The sequence below is a fragment of the Sceloporus occidentalis genome, unplaced genomic scaffold (assembly GCF_023333645.1).
Source record: "Sceloporus occidentalis isolate IW3139 unplaced genomic scaffold, rSceOcc1.0.p SCAF_2, whole genome shotgun sequence".
NCBI classification, from domain to species: domain Eukaryota; kingdom Metazoa; phylum Chordata; class Lepidosauria; order Squamata; family Phrynosomatidae; genus Sceloporus; species Sceloporus occidentalis.
This window is the reverse complement of record NW_028316982.1, coordinates 121,598,870-121,620,167: the sequence shown is the minus strand read 5'-3', so window position 1 is coordinate 121,620,167 and position 21,298 is coordinate 121,598,870. Positions and strand designations below refer to the sequence as shown.

The following is a 21,298-nucleotide window of genomic DNA, read 5'->3' as shown; positions in this document are numbered from 1 at the left end:
ACTCAGGAAACCATCCTGCCAAGAAAGGAGCAGGGTTGGCACTCGCATCCTTCCTAGATTCTCCCTCATGGGCTTTTTCCCCTTGGGGAAAAGCCCAAAAGAGAGGAGGAAGAAGAGGAGTGCACATACAGGTGGCCTTGTCCTCACAAATAATCAAAACCACGAGCGTCAAGGCCGTGAATGTGGAGGGTCGAGTGGGCTCTTCTTTTTTTTCCTCTTTTTACCTCCTCCTTGAATTTGTTGTGCAGCCACATTGGCTTTTTCAGATGTTTCCCATTGTTCTTTTCCATTGGATTTTCTCATACTTGGTGACTAAAACCTTACCTGGTCTGAAGGCAATACTACACCACCAAATTAGTTGAGGAAAACACACAGTTCTTCTTGCATAACGCCCCATCCAAACAGCCTTATGCCTTGGTCTGACATCAGTAAAAGAAGTGGTTTCTGGTGTGCACATCAGTGAGTCTGTGTAAATTAATGACATGAAGAGAAGCAAGTGAAAAATTGCTGTCTAACATGTCTTACACCCGAAGAACTATATATCCCCATGGAAATCACAAGTGTGTGTGTGTGTGTTTCCTTAGTCTTCAGACAACCAAAACATGAAGCCCTAGGCATTGACAAAATTACGAGTTTGCTTTATCTGAAACAAAAGTATTATTTGGGGGGGGGGGTGTGTGTCCAAAATTGTTAACAGTCTTAGAAAGAAATTATTTCAGCCTTATTCACTTGATTTATACTAGTCAGGGAAGTATCTCCTGGGAAACATGAAGGATAAGTGAGAAATTTCAAATCTTTTACTCATAGCAGAATTGCTCTGATAACACATCAACCAGAGCCACATTCATTTAAAAGAACTGAACCTTGAACATGTCTATTTCTTAAGCAGAAAAATATCCAGTGATGAAATTAACTAGGTTCACTAAAGCAAAATAAGGTAATTGGGACAGATAGCTTTTCTACAGATTTTTATTTTTATTACTGTAGCGGTTGTCCTGTACCATGACAGATAAAGTAGAAACAATATCTTTCAGTTTTAGAAGATGTCATATTTTAATTCAAAAACTATGCAAAAATACCCACCCACCCCCCAAAAGCAAGGACTCCTGTTATCCTTGACAAAATATAAAATCCTGATGGCCAACCTGGTAATAATGTTTAGCACAGCCTGTATTAAAGAGGATCAGTTCGGATTAATTCCCCACTGTTAGATTACTTACACAATTCATTGTCTTTTTAATGTTCTCCATCACTGTAAAATTAAGAAAACCCTACTGCTGCTATCATTAGATATTTATGAGGCTTTTGACAGATTAGAATGGAAATGGTCCTCCAGAAAATGAATATGAGGAGTCACCGTGAATCTGATCCCTAGACTTTACAGAAATCCCAGAAACACTATGTCAATTAGCTGTCATGAATCTGGAGGGAATGAATTGAACAGAGGTACAAAGCAGGGGTGCCCCCTGTATTATTTGAGATTGCTGTCGAGCCCTTCACAGAGTTTTTGCAGCCTTAACACCAACATCCAAGAAGTCAGTATGCAAAAGGATCTTGTACCAGCTTTGAGACTAACTGAGAGAAGGAAAGAAATTGGTAGCATAACCTTTCGTAGACTAAAATCTAAGTAGCTATAGACATAAGTCTATGAAAGCTTATGCTACCAACGTCTTTCTTTCTCTCGGGTGCTACAAGATCTGTTTGCATACCAATCCAGGTAGACATGGCTATGTCTTTTAATTCTACTATCCTAGAAGTCAGTGAGGAGGACGCTCAACCATGTGTTAAGTAAGGCTTTTTATTGATAACATTGGCACATTACAGACCGCCCAGAACGGGCAGTGTGCCGCCGCTGCCATTTCCAGCACGGAGGAGCCCCAGCGTCCAAACCGCGAGGCCCCTTCGCACTGCAAATAAGAAGTGCCAAAATGACGCTTCTCTTTGTGTTGCAGTTATGATGCCGTGAGGCGCCAATGGCGCACTCGCGGCATCATATGCGCCATGCGGACGCAACGCGCCTGCTACGTCAAGATGGCGGCCCCCATGTGGAACGGGCACCGCCATTTTGTACGGACTCGGTCCGTATTAGGGTTAGGGGCGTCCAGAAGTGACGCCCCTTTCTAACTCTAGTATGGACCCAGTCCGTACTATAGGCCCGTCTGTAACGGGCCATTGTGCTCTTCCTCACTAAACCAGGACAACAGCTTCAGAGGTTATGGACTTGTTAAGAGTACATTGTTCAATGGCAGGCCTATGAATCAACATTTGCAACGTTGAAAACCATTTTGTTTGGATGTCAGCACTTGTAAAAGCTTGCCACTAACCTTTAATCTGATTATACCAAAGTTTGGGCACTAATGTAGCCCAAAATTATACAAATGTAATAAATCTCATTTTTAACTTCTCTTTCTTATAGTCAAACAAGGTCTTTAATACTGATCAGCAGCCACACTTATGATGAAATAGAACACACTTATTTCCCCAATCAGTTATTCCTGTTCCCTGTATGTATAGACTCCTTCTATATTTGGCTCCCTCCTATCTAATGCATAACGACAACAACAACAAAACCTTCAGCAATTTATCCATAAGTGTAAGAAACCTAGATGAGTCCACTTGGGGTCAGAGACAGGAACAGCAGTCATACCTTGCGTTCAGAAATATTGTAACTCCTTTCAAGTTACATCATCTAGTGTCTGTCCCACATAGTGAAATAAGAATGCCATGGGTATTGCTGGTATTAATGAACTGTACACTGATGTGTATAGCCATACACTTTCTCTAGCCAGTTCTTTCCTCTGGGTTTCCATGGGGTCTGGAAGAAATTATTCAAAAATCTCCCATCTCCAGTTAACCCAATTCTATCTTATTCTCTATTTGATAATCCCACTAATGTGTTTTTTTTTACTACATTAATTCTTTGTTCTCAGGATAATTAAAAAGGGAGATGGTCCAGGCACACATGATCTACTGAAGTGTTGCACTTGGAACTTTTAACAGAAACCACTAAGAACCAATCTTTATTTTCATTAATGGTGGATTAGTACAGGTTTTCAGCCTCCTTAACTGAAATGTTCGGGACCAGAGGTATTTTGGGTTTGGGAATACTTGCATGCTGGAGACATTCTTGCTTTCTCTCAAGGGAGTCCTGTGTATCAAGTTTCTCCACAGAGAATAAATGAGTGAGTGTGTGGGGAGAGGGTAACAGATTAGACTTAAGCCATCTTGGCTCGAGCTCTCAACCAAGTCATAGAGGGAAAGGGCTGCTTTGGAGGAGACACTTCACACCTATTACAGACAAGGAAGAGGAGGTGGAAGCAGTTGGGGACTTGGTAGTACAACTGCTGTTGCCGCCTCCCCTCCCCTAGGGTTGTGGCTACTCCTTTGTGCTCATCTGCCACAGCACAATAGCAGCCATGAGCCACTGCCTGTGGGACATGGCCTTCTTCTTCTTTGGACACTCATTCATTTTTCTCTCAGGGAGCCAGAGGAGGCAGCTGGAGCTGTGGGGTTGGTCTCCTCCTTCCCTTTGAGCACATCCAGCCATCCAGTGAGAGCAGGATGAGCAAAAAGCTCTGAGAAGCACCTTGTCCCACCACAGCCTCTGGCTGTCTGAGGGCTAAATGAGTGAGTGTTCAGAGGAGGAGTTACCCACCTCCCACAGGTTGCCATGTCTGGGGCGGATGAGCATGTAAGAATTGCTGTGGTGCCAGGGGAGGGAAAACAGCAGGGCACTCCTCAGAACTGCTTGGTCAACCTACAATTGCCAGGTGCCTGGACGTGTTGACAGGTAGGACGGGGAGGGCAGGATAGAGCTAAATAAGATCCAGGCTCTGGCAATGGAAGTAGTGGTGAGCGGGGGGGGGGTGATTTTTTGGAAAAGGGCTCTCTTTTGGGTCAGAGCTGGTCCCAGCAGCCACCGCTGTGTCCCGCTCTAGACCTCACCTCGGCTGTGGGGTGGCAGAGGAGCAGCAATGGCCACTGCAGCCACCACTTATAGAAAGTTTGACTGGAAATATGGCCATGCTATCTTCCTCTCTTTCTCCACTGCTTCCCTGTCACATTAGCATTCAAAAAAGTTGCAGATTTTGGAATATTTCAAATTTTAGAATTATGAATATAGGAGGCTCAACATGTATACACAAGGGGCCAAAAAAAAAATCACGTGAAGATGCTTAGTGATGCCACGTGTAACTTAATAGATTGTTTTAGAAGAGAAAAAAAATTAGGATTTGTCTTTAGTCACTTAGTAGAGTGGCCCCTGATTTGGCAAAGATGATGATAGTATAATCCATTTCTTCAGAGAAATAACATAAAGCTCATATAGAGGTATTCTGTGACTCCTATTAAACTCTCCCATACCACAGGATTACTGATGAAGGAAGTTGGCCTGTAGACTCTGATAGTTTGTCTGAGAGCAGCCAGATTTTGGATTACAGCACAGACAAAAAGCAACAGGATCACACACCAGAGTAGACCTTGATCTAGTACTGAGATGTCTAAGGATGTTCTGAAGTGACCTCTCACTTCACCCTCCTATAATCAATATAAATTGTAAAATCACCTCTCCTTTTGTGTTTTGTATATGTTTCTATAGTTTATTGTCTGTGTAAGAGGTGGGCACATGCCCCCCCCCCCCCAGTTTAATTTTATTAACATTATTATAATTATTAACGTTTATTTATAGAGTGCTATAAAGTTTGCACGGCGCTTTACATAGTAAGGTCAAATTTTTAAAAAGTAAGGTAAAAAAAGAATAAAAACCTGCCAAGCAGCATACAATCTAAAACAACAACATTACATGATTAAAATATCTCTAAAATAATACTAACTGGTATACAAAGACAAACATTAATTTTAAAAGCTCTCTGTTAGCAATCAGTTCAGAATTTGTGTGTGTGTGTGTGTGTGTGTGTGTGTGTGTGTGTGTGTGTGCCCCTTCAGGTTGCCAGTACTGTTCTGCTAATCCTTGAACTATCCCAAATATTTGTGTTGACTGACAGTTTATTTCTGTGAACTCCGAAGCAAGTCCCATTGGTTTTAAGAATGCTTAAAACTGTGTCCTTAAACAGGTTTCATCTGGCAATAAAAGGGCCATACAACACTTTAACAAGCAGCAATCCACTTATTTACTTCCTTCTGTACTATAGACAGTTCCACTTTATAAATAGTGGAGAGCCAACTGCAGTAAAATCCATGGTATGTCTTAAGTGTTTTTAGGCCAGAACAAACAAAAAAAGAAGAAGAGAGGGAGGCTGTCTGTCATGAAAGAAAACTGGAAAACAGTATGAAAGTTAAGCCAGTCAGAAGGAGACGTAATGCAAGTTGCTTTTTTACTGCTGTCTCTTTAGGTTATCTCCTGTTTCTTATAAGTGCCTGGTGTTGTGCTGAAAAGAGGTGTGATGACTTAAGTGACAGGATGTAATTCAACAGCTCTGCCAATGCATCCTTTTCATGCAGTGTGAATTTCTCTGTTCTGTTGGGTGTGTTTTGCAGTGCATTTTGGTATTATTGCTAGCTAATTACATTTTCAGTGTTGGGTTCTGCGTTTCAAAGGTTATTGAAGGATTGAGGGAAGTAGGGGAAAGACTAGGATCTTTGAGAAAAGATAATAATATTATTGTCTTCCACTGAAATCCAGTTTGCAAAAGCAGTGGGAAGCCATGAGTTAAAACTGCTATGCTCGTGTATCATGCAAGATAAATGCATGATAGAGGGAATTTAACAGTGTTAAAGGGACTGGCTGCTTTTAAAATCCAGCCACCCAAGAAAATTCTTTTCTGCTGCTGTGGTTTTGTTTTATGTTTTGGTTTGGTTTTTTGCCTTGCACTTGTCGCATGTCAATGCATGAATGAAAATGCTTCATTCTCCTGGGAGCTGTAAAGCTTCTGTGAAGATTGTTTATTTCCTTAATCCCATCTCCTTTGTGATTCTTGATGTCAGAGATAAAATGGAAGACCTTTAATATACCAATTATCATCCTTATTATCACCTGCACTAGGGAGTGTCCTAGCTGTCTGTTCTTATCCTACCAGTCGCCATATGTTGCTGCCTCTCTATGGTAAGCTTTTTAACCTGCCCTCTTTATTATATCTGCAAAACCCAGTATGGCTGCTGGGAGCTTTGCACAGATGGGCAGCTGCTAGTTTCATTATCTTGCTTTTATTGTGAATCAACCCTGAGGGGCCTCCTTTATATTTTGAACTTTCCACATTAAGACCTGCCTAATATCATCATTAGTAGCAATCCTACTAAGATTAGGTGACATTCCTGAACTGGGTACCATTAAAGACATGAAACCAATGTGATTCGCCCCCAGTGAACTAACCAGCCTAACAATGCTGAACAGAGATTTCGAAAATGGAAGGGGAGAATCTTGCCTGAAATGCAGTTTATAGCCCCAATGAATCTAACCATGTCTTCTGAGGGAGAAAAAAAAAGTTTACACCACAGGATTAAGAGTTGCAAGAAAAAATGATTGACAAAAAGACGGCTCTGACAGTTACTGGCATAGTACATTGCAAGCGATGGAGGTGGGGTGCAAAATGGGTTTGCTCTGGGTGATATTTGAAATACTCTGAAGGGACACCACAGGACAATGAAGTTAATCTTCCAAAGAATTAAAAGTACTTGCTTTGCAAAGAGCTTCCGCTCTCCACAAGTGTCTAATATGCAGGCTTCGTGGCTCAATAATAATTTTAACACAGATGTCAATATCATTTTGCACCACAACTTTTAAATGTGCCTCCTCAAGATATATGTTTCTTACTTCCTGTTTCAATGGCATTGCTAAAAATTGAAGTTAAAAATGTCATCTGGCTTAAATATGCAGTATTTTGTTCATGTTCTCGTTTTCTATGAACTTCTGGTTCCCATTACTCTTGCAGGGGCAGGGATTCCTTTTCCATTGTCTGGGTCCCATTCCCACCTAAGCCTTTCTGGATTTTATTTTATTGTAGTTCATTGTAAGTGCACTACTTTATAGTGGAGGCTCTCAGACACACACACACACACAGGCCTAGGCTTTGTTAATTGCATGCTGCTTTAAGAATACACTGCATGATACCTTTGAACCTTACACTTTGTCTTGACAGCTGGGTTACTAAATGTCACTGACAGCAGAGTTGTATGGAGGCGGCAGGACTCTTTTGTCAATAAATTGCCAGTGTGGCTAACCTTGCCAGCACCCAAGTTGTTAAAACTGTGGTTCACTTTGTCTGTTAACCTCAGCTTAGGCTAACTTGGTCAGCCTTCTGCTTCTCCAGGAATCAGCCTGAGGATGTGTGCTTTTTCAGCTTATCAGGTTTTATTAACTTCAGCTTCCTGCTGCAGTAATCATTTGTTCCCACTTCAATATGCCTTTTCACTGGTGCTTAGAAATGTATGGGCATTAAATGCTTCCATAAATGATTTGGAGCACAATCTGCCAGAAAATTCTCCGCAATCCCTACTGAAATGAGTGAGAGTAGTTCTTCAGCACAAGAGCTTTTCTGTAGATTGTACCTACGGTTCATACAGTTAGCGCTCTGCTTAGACCCAGCATTTATTTCTGTATTAATGATGCTTGGTGGCAAAATGGAACAGTAAAACGGCATGGTAATTGTAAACCTAAGTGACAGCGAGATTTACCAGATGCTATCTTCTATGAATTGATCTAAGATAGAGGACATAATTGTGATGTTTCGAAAATTAATGAAAAGCTTTTTTTTTTTTTAGAAATTGGATTTTATATATAGAAATAAATGTTAAAATATTGCATGCATTATACAAAACACATGTGGCTTTGAAACTGTATACAGTCGGCCCTCGCCTTACGCGGGGATCCGTTCTGGATCCCTCCGAGTAAGGCGAATTCCGCCTATGCTCAAGCCCCATTGGAAACAATGGGGCTCATGCACGGCGGTGCGCGGTGCGCAACGGGCGCACACGCCCATTCCATTGAATGGGACGTTCCGCCCCGCGCGCGCCCCGCTGCTTGAGCGCATAAGCTCAAGTCCGCGTAAAGCGTGCCCCCGTATGACGCGGGCACGCTGTATTTGTATCATTATAAACAAGAGCTACATTACCTTCACTGATATATTAATACTAGAATATATTAGGAAATCAGAGTGATACCATTCTCTGTCTTTTGTACTTCTGTTTAAAAACACAAAGTCTAACGTTTTGCACAGGTAATAAATCAATATGGCTTGAGCTTCTTCAGGAAAGACAAGCTATCCTGAAGCTATGATGGAACTGACACAATGTTTTAAGGAATTGGTCCGATTCTGCCGCTAACAGATGGCTGTGTTTGGTTTGATTAAGATTAACTAGAGTTGTTTGGTGCAAAATGGCTTGCCGCGTTTCTTAAACCGAGCATTAAATTAATCACTGGAAGCCGCACGTTGATTGATTAAAAGTCAGTTTTAAAGATGTAGAATCAAACTGTATGAAGAAACAGTGTGATCCAGTAGGGCCTTTGGGGAAATTTTAGTTCACATTCTTGTTCAACTAATACTGAAACTACACATTCTATTCTATCCCGGACTGCTAGTAAAAATGGCATTGGTGTTTTCTCTTGCCTGTGACATAAAGGATAATTTACCCGGAGCTGTGTGTTCATCACATCCTAATTTCCCCCACCAGTAGAGCTGTCAGTGAAAGAGGCAAAGTGATGATAAAAGGACGCAGGGTAATTGATCCTAAATCTACAAGGAAGAGAGGTGTGGGGTATTTATTTCAGCAGCAACATGCCTCTGACATGGATTTCCAGCCTCAGCGCCTGTGCCCTTTGGGAAATGTTGTAGGAATGATTAATACTGATAAGTCCTGTGGTTAACCATGCCCTTTTCTGTTAAAGGCCATTAGTCCAAAGTAACTTTGCCAGTGGGGAGGAAAACATGCACTCTCCTTCCTTCATTTGTGAAGCGTGTTGACACTTCGTTGCTATCTTGTCAGCAGGGAAAGCAACCTTTTCAGCGCGAGCAACTGAAGAAATCCGTGTGGGCATATTGAGATAATTATATAAAAGGAAACTGCCTGAATGAGCTTCAAAATGGGTTATTTCTTTATTATCTAGCACTTTATAATTAACTGTTTCCTTTATTATTATTATTATTTCAGGAAGCTGCCACTTTTGCTCGAGAGCAAGGCTTTGAGGTGAGTTAACCTACGGTTGCACACTAAACAGATTCTAAAGGATTTTTTTCTCTTGCTGATAATGAAGTTCTTTTGGATAGTGATTGATGTGCTATTATACTCTCCGAGCCTCGCTGCGGTTGCCATAGAAACTTGGCAGTCGTCATGGTTTCTTTGTTCTGCCAGCTCAGTGTTATGACGCACTCTACTAGGTCTGCACCCAACATCGCCTACAGATGTTATTTATTGAATTTTGAAAAGCCTCTTGGGAAGCTGAGAGGTTGGGCACAGCTTCAAGCTGCCTCTGCAGATATGGGACCTGTCAGTTTGTTCAGTTAAAAAGCCACCTCATTAGCTGAATTACACTCTGTAAGGATCTGCCGCTAAAGCAGTGGTGAAGCAAGACTAAATACTGAGATGTAACACCGTTTTAAATAACTTAAACTCTGCCATATGCGGATTATCATTATGCAAATGCATTTCAGTAGGTTGCATGTGCAATTGTTCAGAGTTGATCACTGTAAACCCTGCCTTTTACACACTGCCTCTTCAGGAGAAGTGGGCTGTGCTTTTGTCAACATACACAAGTGCTGTATTCCATCTGGGTTTGCATAAATGTGCAGTCTCTTAACGTGTATGTGCATGCATGGCATCTCCGTCTTTTGTTAGCTTACTAACTACACCATTTATAGAGATTCCAGTCATGATATAAGTGGTTTGATTTAGGGAGTTACCCACATGCTTTAGCCAGATCAATTGAGGATAACTTGCACGTATGTGACACGGGAACCAAAGCTTCATATATACAGTTGGCCCTCCTTATGCATGGATTTTTAATACACAGATTTCAGCATACATGGCTTGAAAATATTCCAAAAAAGTATAAATTCCAAATAGAAAACCTTGATTTTCCATTTTATATATGGAGCACCATTTTGCTATGCCATTATATTTAATGGGACTTGAGCATCCACAGATTTTGTTATCCACAGGGTGTCCTGGAACCACACCCCAGCAGATAACAAGGACCCACTGTACTAAATACTGGCATGTGTCACACTCAAAGCATTTGTTAATCCTTGTTATCCACAAGGAGTAAAACACCTTTCTACCACCAAATGTATCAAGAAAGCAAATTTGGTGGTAGTGATAGTGACAATGATGACAATTATGATGATGATTTGCTTTTTTCTAAAAATCATTCTCAAAGATATACAAAACTTAAAACAAGAGCAATAAAAATGATATATCTATAATATATAACCATGGCTCTCCACCTTTAAGCAGCAAACCAAGATTAATCGATTGGCATAATACAGTCTTTAAAAATTCAGCCCGTGTTTGAACTGTTCCATTCCTATTTGCATTAATTAGACCCACACTGCTAGGAAACCATATGCTCAGCTAAGGCACTCATTTGGGTTTGGTCAGGTGCAAAGGAGGAGAAAGGGATGAACATCTGTGTTCGTCTGCTTGCGTATATGAGTACTTAACTTACGATTGTTCCACGATAACCCAAAAGCACATAAGCTTTATCATCAGTATTTAGCAGTCAGAACTCTAAGCTTTGTTATTTCATTGTATGTAGAATGAATGATGTTACACACTTTTATAGAAATTAAGACTGCGGGATACTTTTAATTCGTATAATGCATGCTAATCTAAATAAATTTTTGGAAAATAAAGTGATGATACACAGAACAAAATAATTTATTTAACAGTTTAAAAGCTGTCCCTCTTTTATATTTCTCCCTTTAGGGTATAAACGTGGGACATACGTGGTTTAAATTCATAGTGGCAAAAGTGCTTTTGCCAGTGTTGGCAAAACACCTTTGTACTAATCTTTCCACCAGTGCTTTTTAATACATTCTACCAGTTTCTGCTGAATGTTATAAATCTGCCATATTTGATTATAGAACATTGCTAAAGGGTACAGTGAATTTGATCATATCCCATATCTCCTCTTTGCTTGGCAGCAGAAAGTGACATATCACTTCTGCCAACAGTGATATGTAAAATTGGTTAAGTGTCCATTGAAGGTTTTATTCTGGAGTTTTAATACGCTTCCAAAGCTCATTAGCAAAAAGGAGCATTGAAGATGGATCGCTGCTGGTGTATTAAAAAGAATGAAAACTAAAAGGGAAATAATGATGGACCAGGCGGTCTAATTGACTGTTATTTTCAGAAGCTAACTGAAAGTTCAGTATAGGTAATATTTATGTTGCTAATATACATAACAAATACAAAAAAGCTGATTCTTTTTTAGGTAATATCAGTGTTAGTATAGGCATTTATATTCTTAATCCCCAAACTAACTAATCTGCTGCCTTAACTGGCTCAGTCGAGGAAGTATTCCTGTACTGAAACACTTTGGAGATAGTTGAAGAAGTTGTATTTCCTAATTTTCTCTTTCATGTAAAAAAGATCCTGCTTGCACTTTGAAAATTAGCATACTATGGAGAATGCTAAGCTAAAACCTTGTCCCTAGTATGTTAATTTTTGAAAGAGTATTCAAAAATGTAAGTACAGTGCGCCCGCGAGGAGAGGAAGGAGCGTTGCATCCCATAGAGAGTAATGGGGCGCACGCCTGTGGCATGCATGTGCCGCCGCGCCGCTGGGTGCACGAGCCCCATTCATTTAAATGGGGCTCGAGCATACGTGTAATTTGCTTTACGCAGGGGAGTCTCTGTAAACATATACTGTATAATCCCCAAAATTCAGTCTCATGTTTGCTTTGAAATGAAATAGCCAGTCGAAGGCAAATTAAAAATACATATAAAATGTAAAAATAATGATAAAACCACCACAACAGCAAGATCAAACCTTATGCAGTAGGCCTTTGATATCTATTGGTTCCAGGACCCTCAGATAACAAAATTCATTGATGCTTAAGTCCATTATATACAATGACATAGTAAAATGATGTCCTTTATATAAAATGGCAAAATCAAGGTTTGCTTTTTAGATTTGTAAAAAATATTTTCAAACTGTAGATTGTTGAATCTGTGGATGCATACTCCATGCATCTACTGTATCAGGAAGAGCATTTTTTGGGGGGGAGGGTTTAAAACTTGTACCTGCCCCTTGGAAAAGATGATACCATGTGGATATTCTGGAGAAAGAGTTGCACAATTGCAAAAAAAGCCTTTTCTCCAGTTGCTAGCCTCCCTACCTTGAAGGTGGGGATGACCAAAGGCAGGCCTGTAGAGAAGATCTTTTTAGTCCAAAACACACTAAGGGAATAATCCAGTTTGAGACTGCTTTAAATGTCTTGGCTCAGTGCTAGTGTGTCCTGGGAATTGTAGTTTATACTGCACCAGACCTCTCTGACAGAGAAGGCTAAATTTTCCCAGAATTCCCTAGCATTGAGCCATGGCACTTAAAGCATTCTCAGACAAGTATTTTTGCAGTGTGTTTTGGACTCATGTTGGAGCAGAGCAGGTGGTATTTTAAATATTCCTTAATAGTATTAGAAGAGTTAGATGTCATTCCTACTTGAGGAAGAATTCAGACATATGCAAAAAGAAGAAGGAAGACTGTCATTGTAAAGAGAAATGAACAGTTAGTATTTCAGACACTCCTAGTGACCTCTTCTCTTTTTTAAAAAAATAAATAATTGATGGCATGGAACAGTGTCTGGACAAAGTCTCAGAACTTCTTTACAGTATCTGTTAACGTTGAATTGGTTACATAAAATCTCATAATTATTGGAGAGAACAGGCACATTGTTAGGAAATAAATTACATGATGACAGATTACATTTAGTGTCAATAAGAGTGAAAAGATATCAGTCTTGAAAAGCGTGTTCCTAATATGTGCACTATAAGTAAAATTCTCGCTTCTATGTTACTGATGCTGTTGTGTTCTCTGCTAAGTCATAGATAAAACATCTTCTTTGCAGGTTTTTAGCAAGAGTAATTTTGGAAAGGTTTTACCAGAATTATACCCTGGTCCCCATGTTCATCCTGGTCAGTCCCCAAGTTGGCATGGGGATGGGCAGGTGTTTACACACCCATCCTTGCACCAAACTGGGCCCTGCTAGAGTTTCTGTATTCTGTTTAAAATAACTAATTATATATGAACTTACAGAATTCTGATTTGTTCTAATCAAACTAGAATATCAAAATGTGGCCTGAAACAGAAATCAGTTTGCATCTAATTATAAAATATTTTTATTGAAATCTACAAAAACTGTGCTCTCATCCTTGGAATTTTTTGCAACTGTTTACATCTTTTATTTTGGTCTTTCTCTTAACAGACTGAGGACATTAAAGAGATAGCCCGGAAAACACAAGCCTTGCCGAAAGTGAACCCTAAAAGACAGAGAGTTGTTGTGTTCACTCAAGGGAAAGATGACACTATTATGGCTACAGGTAAGCTATTTTAAAAGGTTGTATCTAAGAGACAGATGATAGTACTGCTCCACAGTAAGGTCTCAGCAGAGAAGAGGGGTTCTAACACAGCAGATTAGACTGCAATCCTCTACCCTCTCTTTGGCCTGAGAGACTTACTTGTGAGTACATTTTTAATAGGATTGTACTATTAAATGAAGCGACTGAGAATTTCCTTTCCAGAGATTCTTAAGAAAACATAGAAAACAGACGTGCGGGGAAAAAAGCAGCCAGAGGCTGCTGTGCCTGCAGTCGCCCAGTAATCGCATGACTTGCTCTTATAGTAGGCTGCCACTGTGCTCCCAAACTGTTGTGTACCAAAAAAATATTCATGGTTCATTTCCCTTTTTCTTCTCATAAGGCTTTGAAATTATCCAAATTAGCTGTAAAGTACTGTGCTATGCAAGAATGACAAGCCTAGTAACCAATATTCCCAACAGGGCTTTACTTGCCATGGGAAAAAAAGTGGTTATTTTGATTCATAATCATTACTACTTTTTTAAATTATATGTTTTAGTTAACATTATACAGATGAAAAGTTACTTATATCCTTTTTATTTTGCATATTTGTTGTTGAGCTTCTTAAATGCATTACGTTCATCTCCATTTGTTTCTCATGTATTCTCAAGTCATGATGAAGCAAAAAGTGCATGTGGGGACAAAAAGTGCATTTCTGGGACAAAAGGAAATGTTTCATACAGTGGGATCACTTGCAGTCTTATATGTAAGTTGTCTGAGGATCTAATATTTTTTGTCATTCTGTGGCACCTCATCATTATCATGTGTTAGATGCCTACAGAATTGTATTGTTCTTTGTTAACTGCCCTTAAGTCATCCCCAACTCATGGTGACCCTGTGGAGGAGACATCTCCAAGTCTCCTATCTTCAAATGCTCTGCTTAAGTCTTGTAGATTCATGCTCATTATTGAGTGTATCCATCTAGTGTGCAGTCTCCCTCTCTTTCTACTGCCTTCCACCTTTCCTAGCATTATTGACTTTTCTAATGAGTCATGCCTTCTCATGATGTGGCCAAATTATAACAGCCTTAATTTGATCATCTTGGCTTCCAGAACAATATCTAGTTTTATTTGCTCAAGAACCAACTTGTTTGTCTCTTTGGCTGTCCATGGTATCCACATCTCAAAAGAGTTGATTTTCCTCTTATCCGCTTTTTTCATTGTTGAGGTCTTCCATCCATATATGGTGATGGGGAATACGATGGCTTGGACAATCCTAACTTTAGTGTTCAGTTGCATATCTTTACATTTTAGGATCTTGTCCCATTCTTTCATAGCTCTTGTTCCCATTCCTAGTCTTCTGATTTCTTGACTGCAGTCTCCATTCTGGTCAATGTTTGATCCAAGATATGAGAACTCTTTAACTATTTTGACTTCTTCATTGCTAGGTAGAATTTGGGTAGTTTCTCCATGGTCATTATTTTTGTTTTCTTTATGTTCAGCATTAAACCCATATTTAAACTTTCCTCTTTTACCTTCCTTTCTAATTGTTCTAAATCTGAGTTGTTTTCTGCTAGCAGTATAGTGTTGCCCACATATCTTAGGTTGTTGATGTTCCTTCCTCCTGTCCTCACTCCTCCCTTTTCTGAGACTAAACCTGCTATTCTTATGATATTCTTAGTGTACAGGTTAAACAATTCAGATGATAGATTGCCGCCTTGCTTGACCTCTTTTCCAGTTGAGAACCATTCTGTTTCCCCATATACTGTTGTAACAGTAGCCCCTTGATCTAACTACAGATTTCTCATTAGGACTTTCAAATGTGTTGGCACTCCCATGTCTGTAAGCGCCATCCATATTTTTTTATGATCTATGCAGTCAAATGCTTTGCTACAGTCTATAAAGCAAATGTTCATTTTCTTCTGGAATTCCTCTGTGCATTCCATTAGCCATCGTATATTGCAGTGATGGTGAACCTTTTACAGGCCGAGTGCCCAAACTGTAACCCAAAACCCACTTTTTTATTGTAAAGTGCCATGTCCCTCTGGCTTTCTAGTAACAAACTCTGTGCTGGGGCGGCAGCACATGTGCCCACAGAGAGGGCTCTGAGTGCCACCTCTGGCTTGCATGCCATAGGTTTGCCATCACTGGTATATTGTATCAAGCCTTGAAGAGAGAAAGGAAAGAAATTAAATTAATTTATTTATTTATTATCATCATTATTATTATTACTGTTGTTGTAAATGTTTCCATCCAGATCTTGTGGATCTCACCCCCTCACTAGAAAATTACAAAACTTCATGTGACCAATGATCAGTATAAAGGGATCCAAGAAAGGTGTAACAAATTCCTTGTTTATTGTTGAATTATTGGAACTAATTAGGTCCAATCATTTCCTTCTGTATACCCTTGAGTTCACCCATAGTCAGATCTGCATCATTCAGTTTTAAGTAGTCCAAATATCACTGAGCACTATACAAGTAACTAAGGTTATACAAAGTTTTTCCAGACAATCAGTGACTAGTGCATCATAGATCCTTTTTGCTGCTCTCAAGCATCTTCTACAGCCACTTTTCTTTGAGTCCATTTTTATAAACACTAGAGGGGAGTGATCTCCTTTTAACTGAAAGGAGTTGTTGCTTCTGGGATTCTCTTCTGGATTTGGACAGCTCCACCTGCCTTGTATTACTAACCCACCCAACCATTATAGTAAGAATAATTTGCACATAAATGTTAGTAGATACTTTCACTATATACTTTTTAAATTTTTCAAAATTGGAGCTGATACCATATCCATTGATCCATTCTTGGATATAATTTCTTGTAGCTAATTTATTTGTATGATATTCATTTCTAATCAATCCTGTTGGTTGATTGTGACAATTAAGTTAAACTAAAGAATGCACTTCACCCTTTTAAAAAAAAGTTATTCCTGATAAATTAAAGATAGATAGAGAAGTTAATGCCATGATGTCAGCTACATAGGCAAACGTGATAAATGCTAAGTCGGTTTTGAGCCTAGGGATAAGCTGTTCAGCACACAAGCGTGGCTGAATCTCTTTGCTGTGTTGTTATTCATGGCAGCCAAATAAATGTCAATAATAAAAGAGAATTAAAGATTTTCATTTCCCAGAGGCAGTACCTCTAATACAGCTTGATCTTCCATTTCATTTGTAATTCGTTCCTGTGTCAGGACTCAGCCATTCACCAGGCAGTGTGTGACATGAAGTCATTTAATAATGATTAAGAACATAAAAATGCATGGCCTGAGGGTAATTCACAAAAGATATACCAATTTGTTATTGTTTCCTCCCTACACTCTCTTATGCTCTTTCTCTTGAATATGGATCAGCCTCCCCCATTGCACACACCCAGCACTATAAAATGGTTAATCAGAAGAGAAGAAATTCCTGTTAAAGTAGGACATAGTAACATTGTTGAATTGTGTCAGAAAGTGCTAACATGAAGGTTTCTGCTTTAAACCACATGGTTGGAGAGTATTTCACCCTTCAGTAGAAATCTGTTTGTGTGCATACAGTCTAGGTTTTGCCCTGTGAGTGTAACGTTTTGCCCTGTTGCAAGAGCTACTGCAGAATGCTACTTTCACTAATGGCTTTTAAAAAGCAGGCTGAATAACTTGTGTGTGTGTGTGTGTGTGTGTAGGGTTTTCTTGGCAAGATTGTTCAGAGGAGATTTGTCATTGCCTTCCCCTGAGGCTGAGATCATGTGGCTTGCCCAAGGTCACCCAGTGTGTTCATGGCTGAGCTGGGAATCGAACCCAGGTCTTCATAACCATAGCCCAATACTCAAACTACTGTGCCATAGTGGCTCCATTGCAGTAGTTGTTGTGAAGTTGCCCCTGATTAATCTCAATATCCTATTAAACCTAAGGGATGTTATTAAAGATGTCCTGGGAAATGAAGACTTTGAGCCTCAGAGCCTCACCCCATTCACATCATCTTTTCAGCTGTTTCTCCCCAAAGGCAGGTATTTGGGAAGCAGTAATGTCACACCTCCTTAGGTTGTCACCTGGTGGGGATCCCCACACCCTCCTTGTGGTACCCCTGCTGGAGAGGGCTCCTGTGCTTTAAATGCTTGTGTAGAAGAGGTGGTTTCAGCAGTTGCTTGTTACTTGGTTGCATGACAAACAATACCTGCCTGAATCCCCTCTTCTGTAAAGCCATTAAAGGTACAAGAGCTCTCTCCAGTTTTCAGTCTGGTAACCCTACAGCAGATGCTTGTTTACCCCTGAATGTTTCAATTGCTTTTGGGTATTTCAAGCAATCTTCTGAATTGTGATAGTTTGCTGTATTGTTTCATGGTTTTGGAATTTGTCATTAACATGCCTTGATCATACCCAACAATCATGTTGAACAATAGAGTCATGATATGATCTCACTATAGTACAAAATATTTAGGTAGCTTGAAATATTCATGAAGAGATTGCTTTATTTCCTTTGAGTTTGAAACGCTGAGCTCGGTAATCATCCTGTTAAATAAAGTAGCCATTGTTCAGGTGCTCATGCATTTAAAAGCTTTACTTAATGTTTTGTTGCTGCTGCTGCTACTGTTGAATTCATTCATCTTCTCTTGACAATAATGCTGGCAATGATTAGATTTCATAATATATGTTTTGTAGTCTCCTGAGGACAACATGAATCTCTGTATATTTGCAACCTATTTTATTGTCAGATACTCTCTTTGTTATTTTTTTTAAAGAAGTTGCTAAATTGAGTCTTGAAACCTTAACACACTGCGTACATTTTGCATAAGATAGCCCCTATTTGGTTTTTTTTTTTAAAAAAATTGTGATTACTCTTGATTGCTTATGTAGCTATCCTGTTATAATTAAGACAGAAATGTAGGAACATTTTAATTCTAACTAACAGACAGATAACGTGTGGCTATCACCTATGTCTGTCTAAGCCCATCAGCATCAGAAGCAAAACAGTATGGTCCACAAGAATACAGTTAAAACCTGGAAGTGACAATCAGGAGTCTGAAGGTTCAGAAACTTGCAGTATGATCAATTTGGTTAGAAGATGAAGTTCTCAAAGACAGCAATTATTGGAGGGGGAAGAGCAAATGGAGCAAAGTACTCTAAACCAGATGCCAGTATTTGTATGCTACACTCCATAGGACCTGGACTTAGGGAGCTGGGGATGTTTAGCCTGGAGAAAAGAAGGTTAAGAGGTGATATGATAGCCCTGTTTAAATATTTGAAAGGATGTCATATTGAGGAGGGAGCAAGCTTGTTTTCTGCTGCTCCAGAGAACAGGACCCGGAACAATGGATGCAAGCTACAGGAAAAGAGATTCCACCTGAACATTAGGAGGAACTTCCTGACAGTAAGGGCTGTTCGGCAGTGGAATGCACTTCCTCGGAAGGTAATAGAGTCTCCTTCCTTGGAGGTCTTTAAACAGAGGCTGGATGGCCATCTGTCAGGGATGCTTTGATTTGGATTTCCTGCATGGCAGGGGGTTGGACTGGATGGCCCTAGTGGTCTCTTCCAACTCTACGATTCTATGATTCTATGATTCTATGGACCAAATATGATGACTTTTGGACAATATTCACAAAAGTAGTAGCAACAGTTTGGATAACTGATACCATAAGTATGATAAGCTGGTTATTCTGTGTCCTCCCCCTTCTCAATGCCACCTGCTCAGTCAGTTCTATAGTACTGTTTGTACAATATATTGTTGTCAGTGACAACTGAACAAGAATTCTGTAAGCAGTTGGCTATCAAATAATGGCAAATTTAAAAGCTATGCAAATTGTGCTAGGACAGCCCAGCTTGTTGCAGCCCTCTTTTCTTTATTATCATATCAATTGAGTAAGCTCATACCAGACAAAGCGAGGTTATGGGAACCACCTAGAGCATCACGCACCATTAAACATCAATGCCACATACACGAACATCTGCAATGTCGATCTTATTAACTCAGGGTATAGTAGAAAGAGGATAAACAGCTTTCTTTATCACTTAGTTGTAAAAAATAATAATAATAATATCCTAATGCTTGCATTGTTTATCAACAGCAAGTTCATCAATAATTGTGTAATTATAGTAGTCTAGATTATGATACCTTTTTCACTTGGTTAGTTTATGCACAGAGCTCTTGAATTCCATCTGTAAGCACTTCAGCAAGCCATAAGCAACTAATGTTGTTCCTTTTTAATGCTCCTTGTATTGACAGGTGGGAATGTTTGCCTGTCTTTTACTTTGACTGTTTTATAGCTGCTCCCTTGATTATATTTTGCTTTCTCTAAATGTTTAAAAGTTTCAAAATTATGAGCAAATTAGAAGCCTTGAATAATTGCCCTCAGTATTATAACTAAAGAGTACACAATCCTTAACTGTTAATGACTGAAAATCATCTGTATTCTATCTAACGTGCAGTTTTCTCTGAACTGCTTCACATGGGGCAATATCTTTATTGAGGACTGACTGAAACGTTACAGAATGAAAGTTTGGCTTCATTGGACGACATCCTAGAATTTGTAGTTAGGTGTACTTAGAGTCTTTTCTAGAAAGCTGTAGTGCTTTCTCCTGAATGACACAGTTACTCTGATTTAATCCTTAGTATGTCTTCTCACAGTACCTTGGGAATAGTAGTTCATTTTATAATTCACTTGGGGCAAAGAGAAGCTGTGCAGTTGGTGAGCAGGCCAAAGTTTGAGAGCCAGGGTATCAGTCCAAAGCTAAGGAACCAAATATCGACAGGTTGTGTGTATGTGCGCACAGATTAGTCTGGATTAAGAACAAGGCAGAGTCTCTAAAATGGCTTACATTTCTCTCACAGAGTGTGTAATCCATGTTACTTCCAGCAGCCGTAGAACATTTACTACTTGACTTATCCAACGATGCTGATTGTTTCATGCCAAGAGCTGGACTAAGGCCCTCTGCTAGAGAGTTGTGCAATTGAGCTCTCTAGCAGAGAATTCTAAACACCACTAAAGTACAAGCCTCTCAGGAAGACTATTACAGTGGGTCCTTGTTATTCACTGGGATTTGGTTCCAGGATCCCCCGTGAATAACAAAATCTGTGGATGCTAAAGTCCCTTTAAATACAATGGCATAGCAAAATGGTTTCCCTTATCTAAAATAGAAAATCAAGGTTTGCTATTTGGAATTTATACTTTTAAAAAATATTTTCAAGTTGTAGATGCTTGAATCTGGATTAAAAAATCCATGGATAAGGAGGGCTGACTGTAAAATTATGTTGGACTGATATAAATGTGAAGTACAAATATGCCTCTACTTTTCTATCTTAAATAGTGTAGAATTTTGTCATGTGTGCACTTTCACAGCAGTATTGCTATGGCTGGCATCACCCAGTGCACCACTCCATTGACCTCTTCCCATACCACACCATTCAGAGTCCTTGTACAGTGCGCCCGTGCCATACGCGGGCACACCATACGCAGCCTTGAGCATACGCACTCAAGCCGCGGCGCGCGCGTGGGCCGGAAGGGGCGGCGCGTCCCATTCAATTGAAGGGGCGCTTGCACCCTGCACCGCCGCGCACGAGCCCCATTGTTGCCAATGGGGCTCGAGCATAGGCGGAATTCGCCTTACGCGGAGGGATCCGGAACGGATCCCCCGCGTAAGGCGAGGACGCACTGTAATTTTTTTTGTGCTGACATTACTCATAAATCAAAATTTCCATATGTCACTGAATGTATTGATAAAATTTGTGGTATAAACAATTAGCAAAATTAAAATGATGCCTTTAAATTACAATATCAGTGGATGCACAATCTAAGTGTAATTACAAAATCTCCTTGGAAGCCAAGATGACAAAACATAGGCTGTCATACTTTGGAGAC

At 39.8% G+C, this 21,298-nt stretch overlaps 1 protein-coding gene across 3 annotated transcripts in view; it reads left to right on the top strand.

Moving 5' to 3' along the window:
* Positions 1-21,298, top strand: part of ADK (adenosine kinase) — a 225,869-nt gene that overhangs the window by 176,446 nt on the left and 28,125 nt on the right. For all 3 annotated transcript variants that reach the window (XM_089510759.1, XM_089510757.1, XM_089510758.1), the window contains 2 exons: positions 9,103-9,138; positions 13,376-13,490. In XM_089510759.1, coding sequence (XP_089366885.1) covers positions 9,103-9,138; positions 13,376-13,490 — 151 coding nt within the window. The remainder of the gene's footprint in view (positions 1-9,102; positions 9,139-13,375; positions 13,491-21,298) is intronic.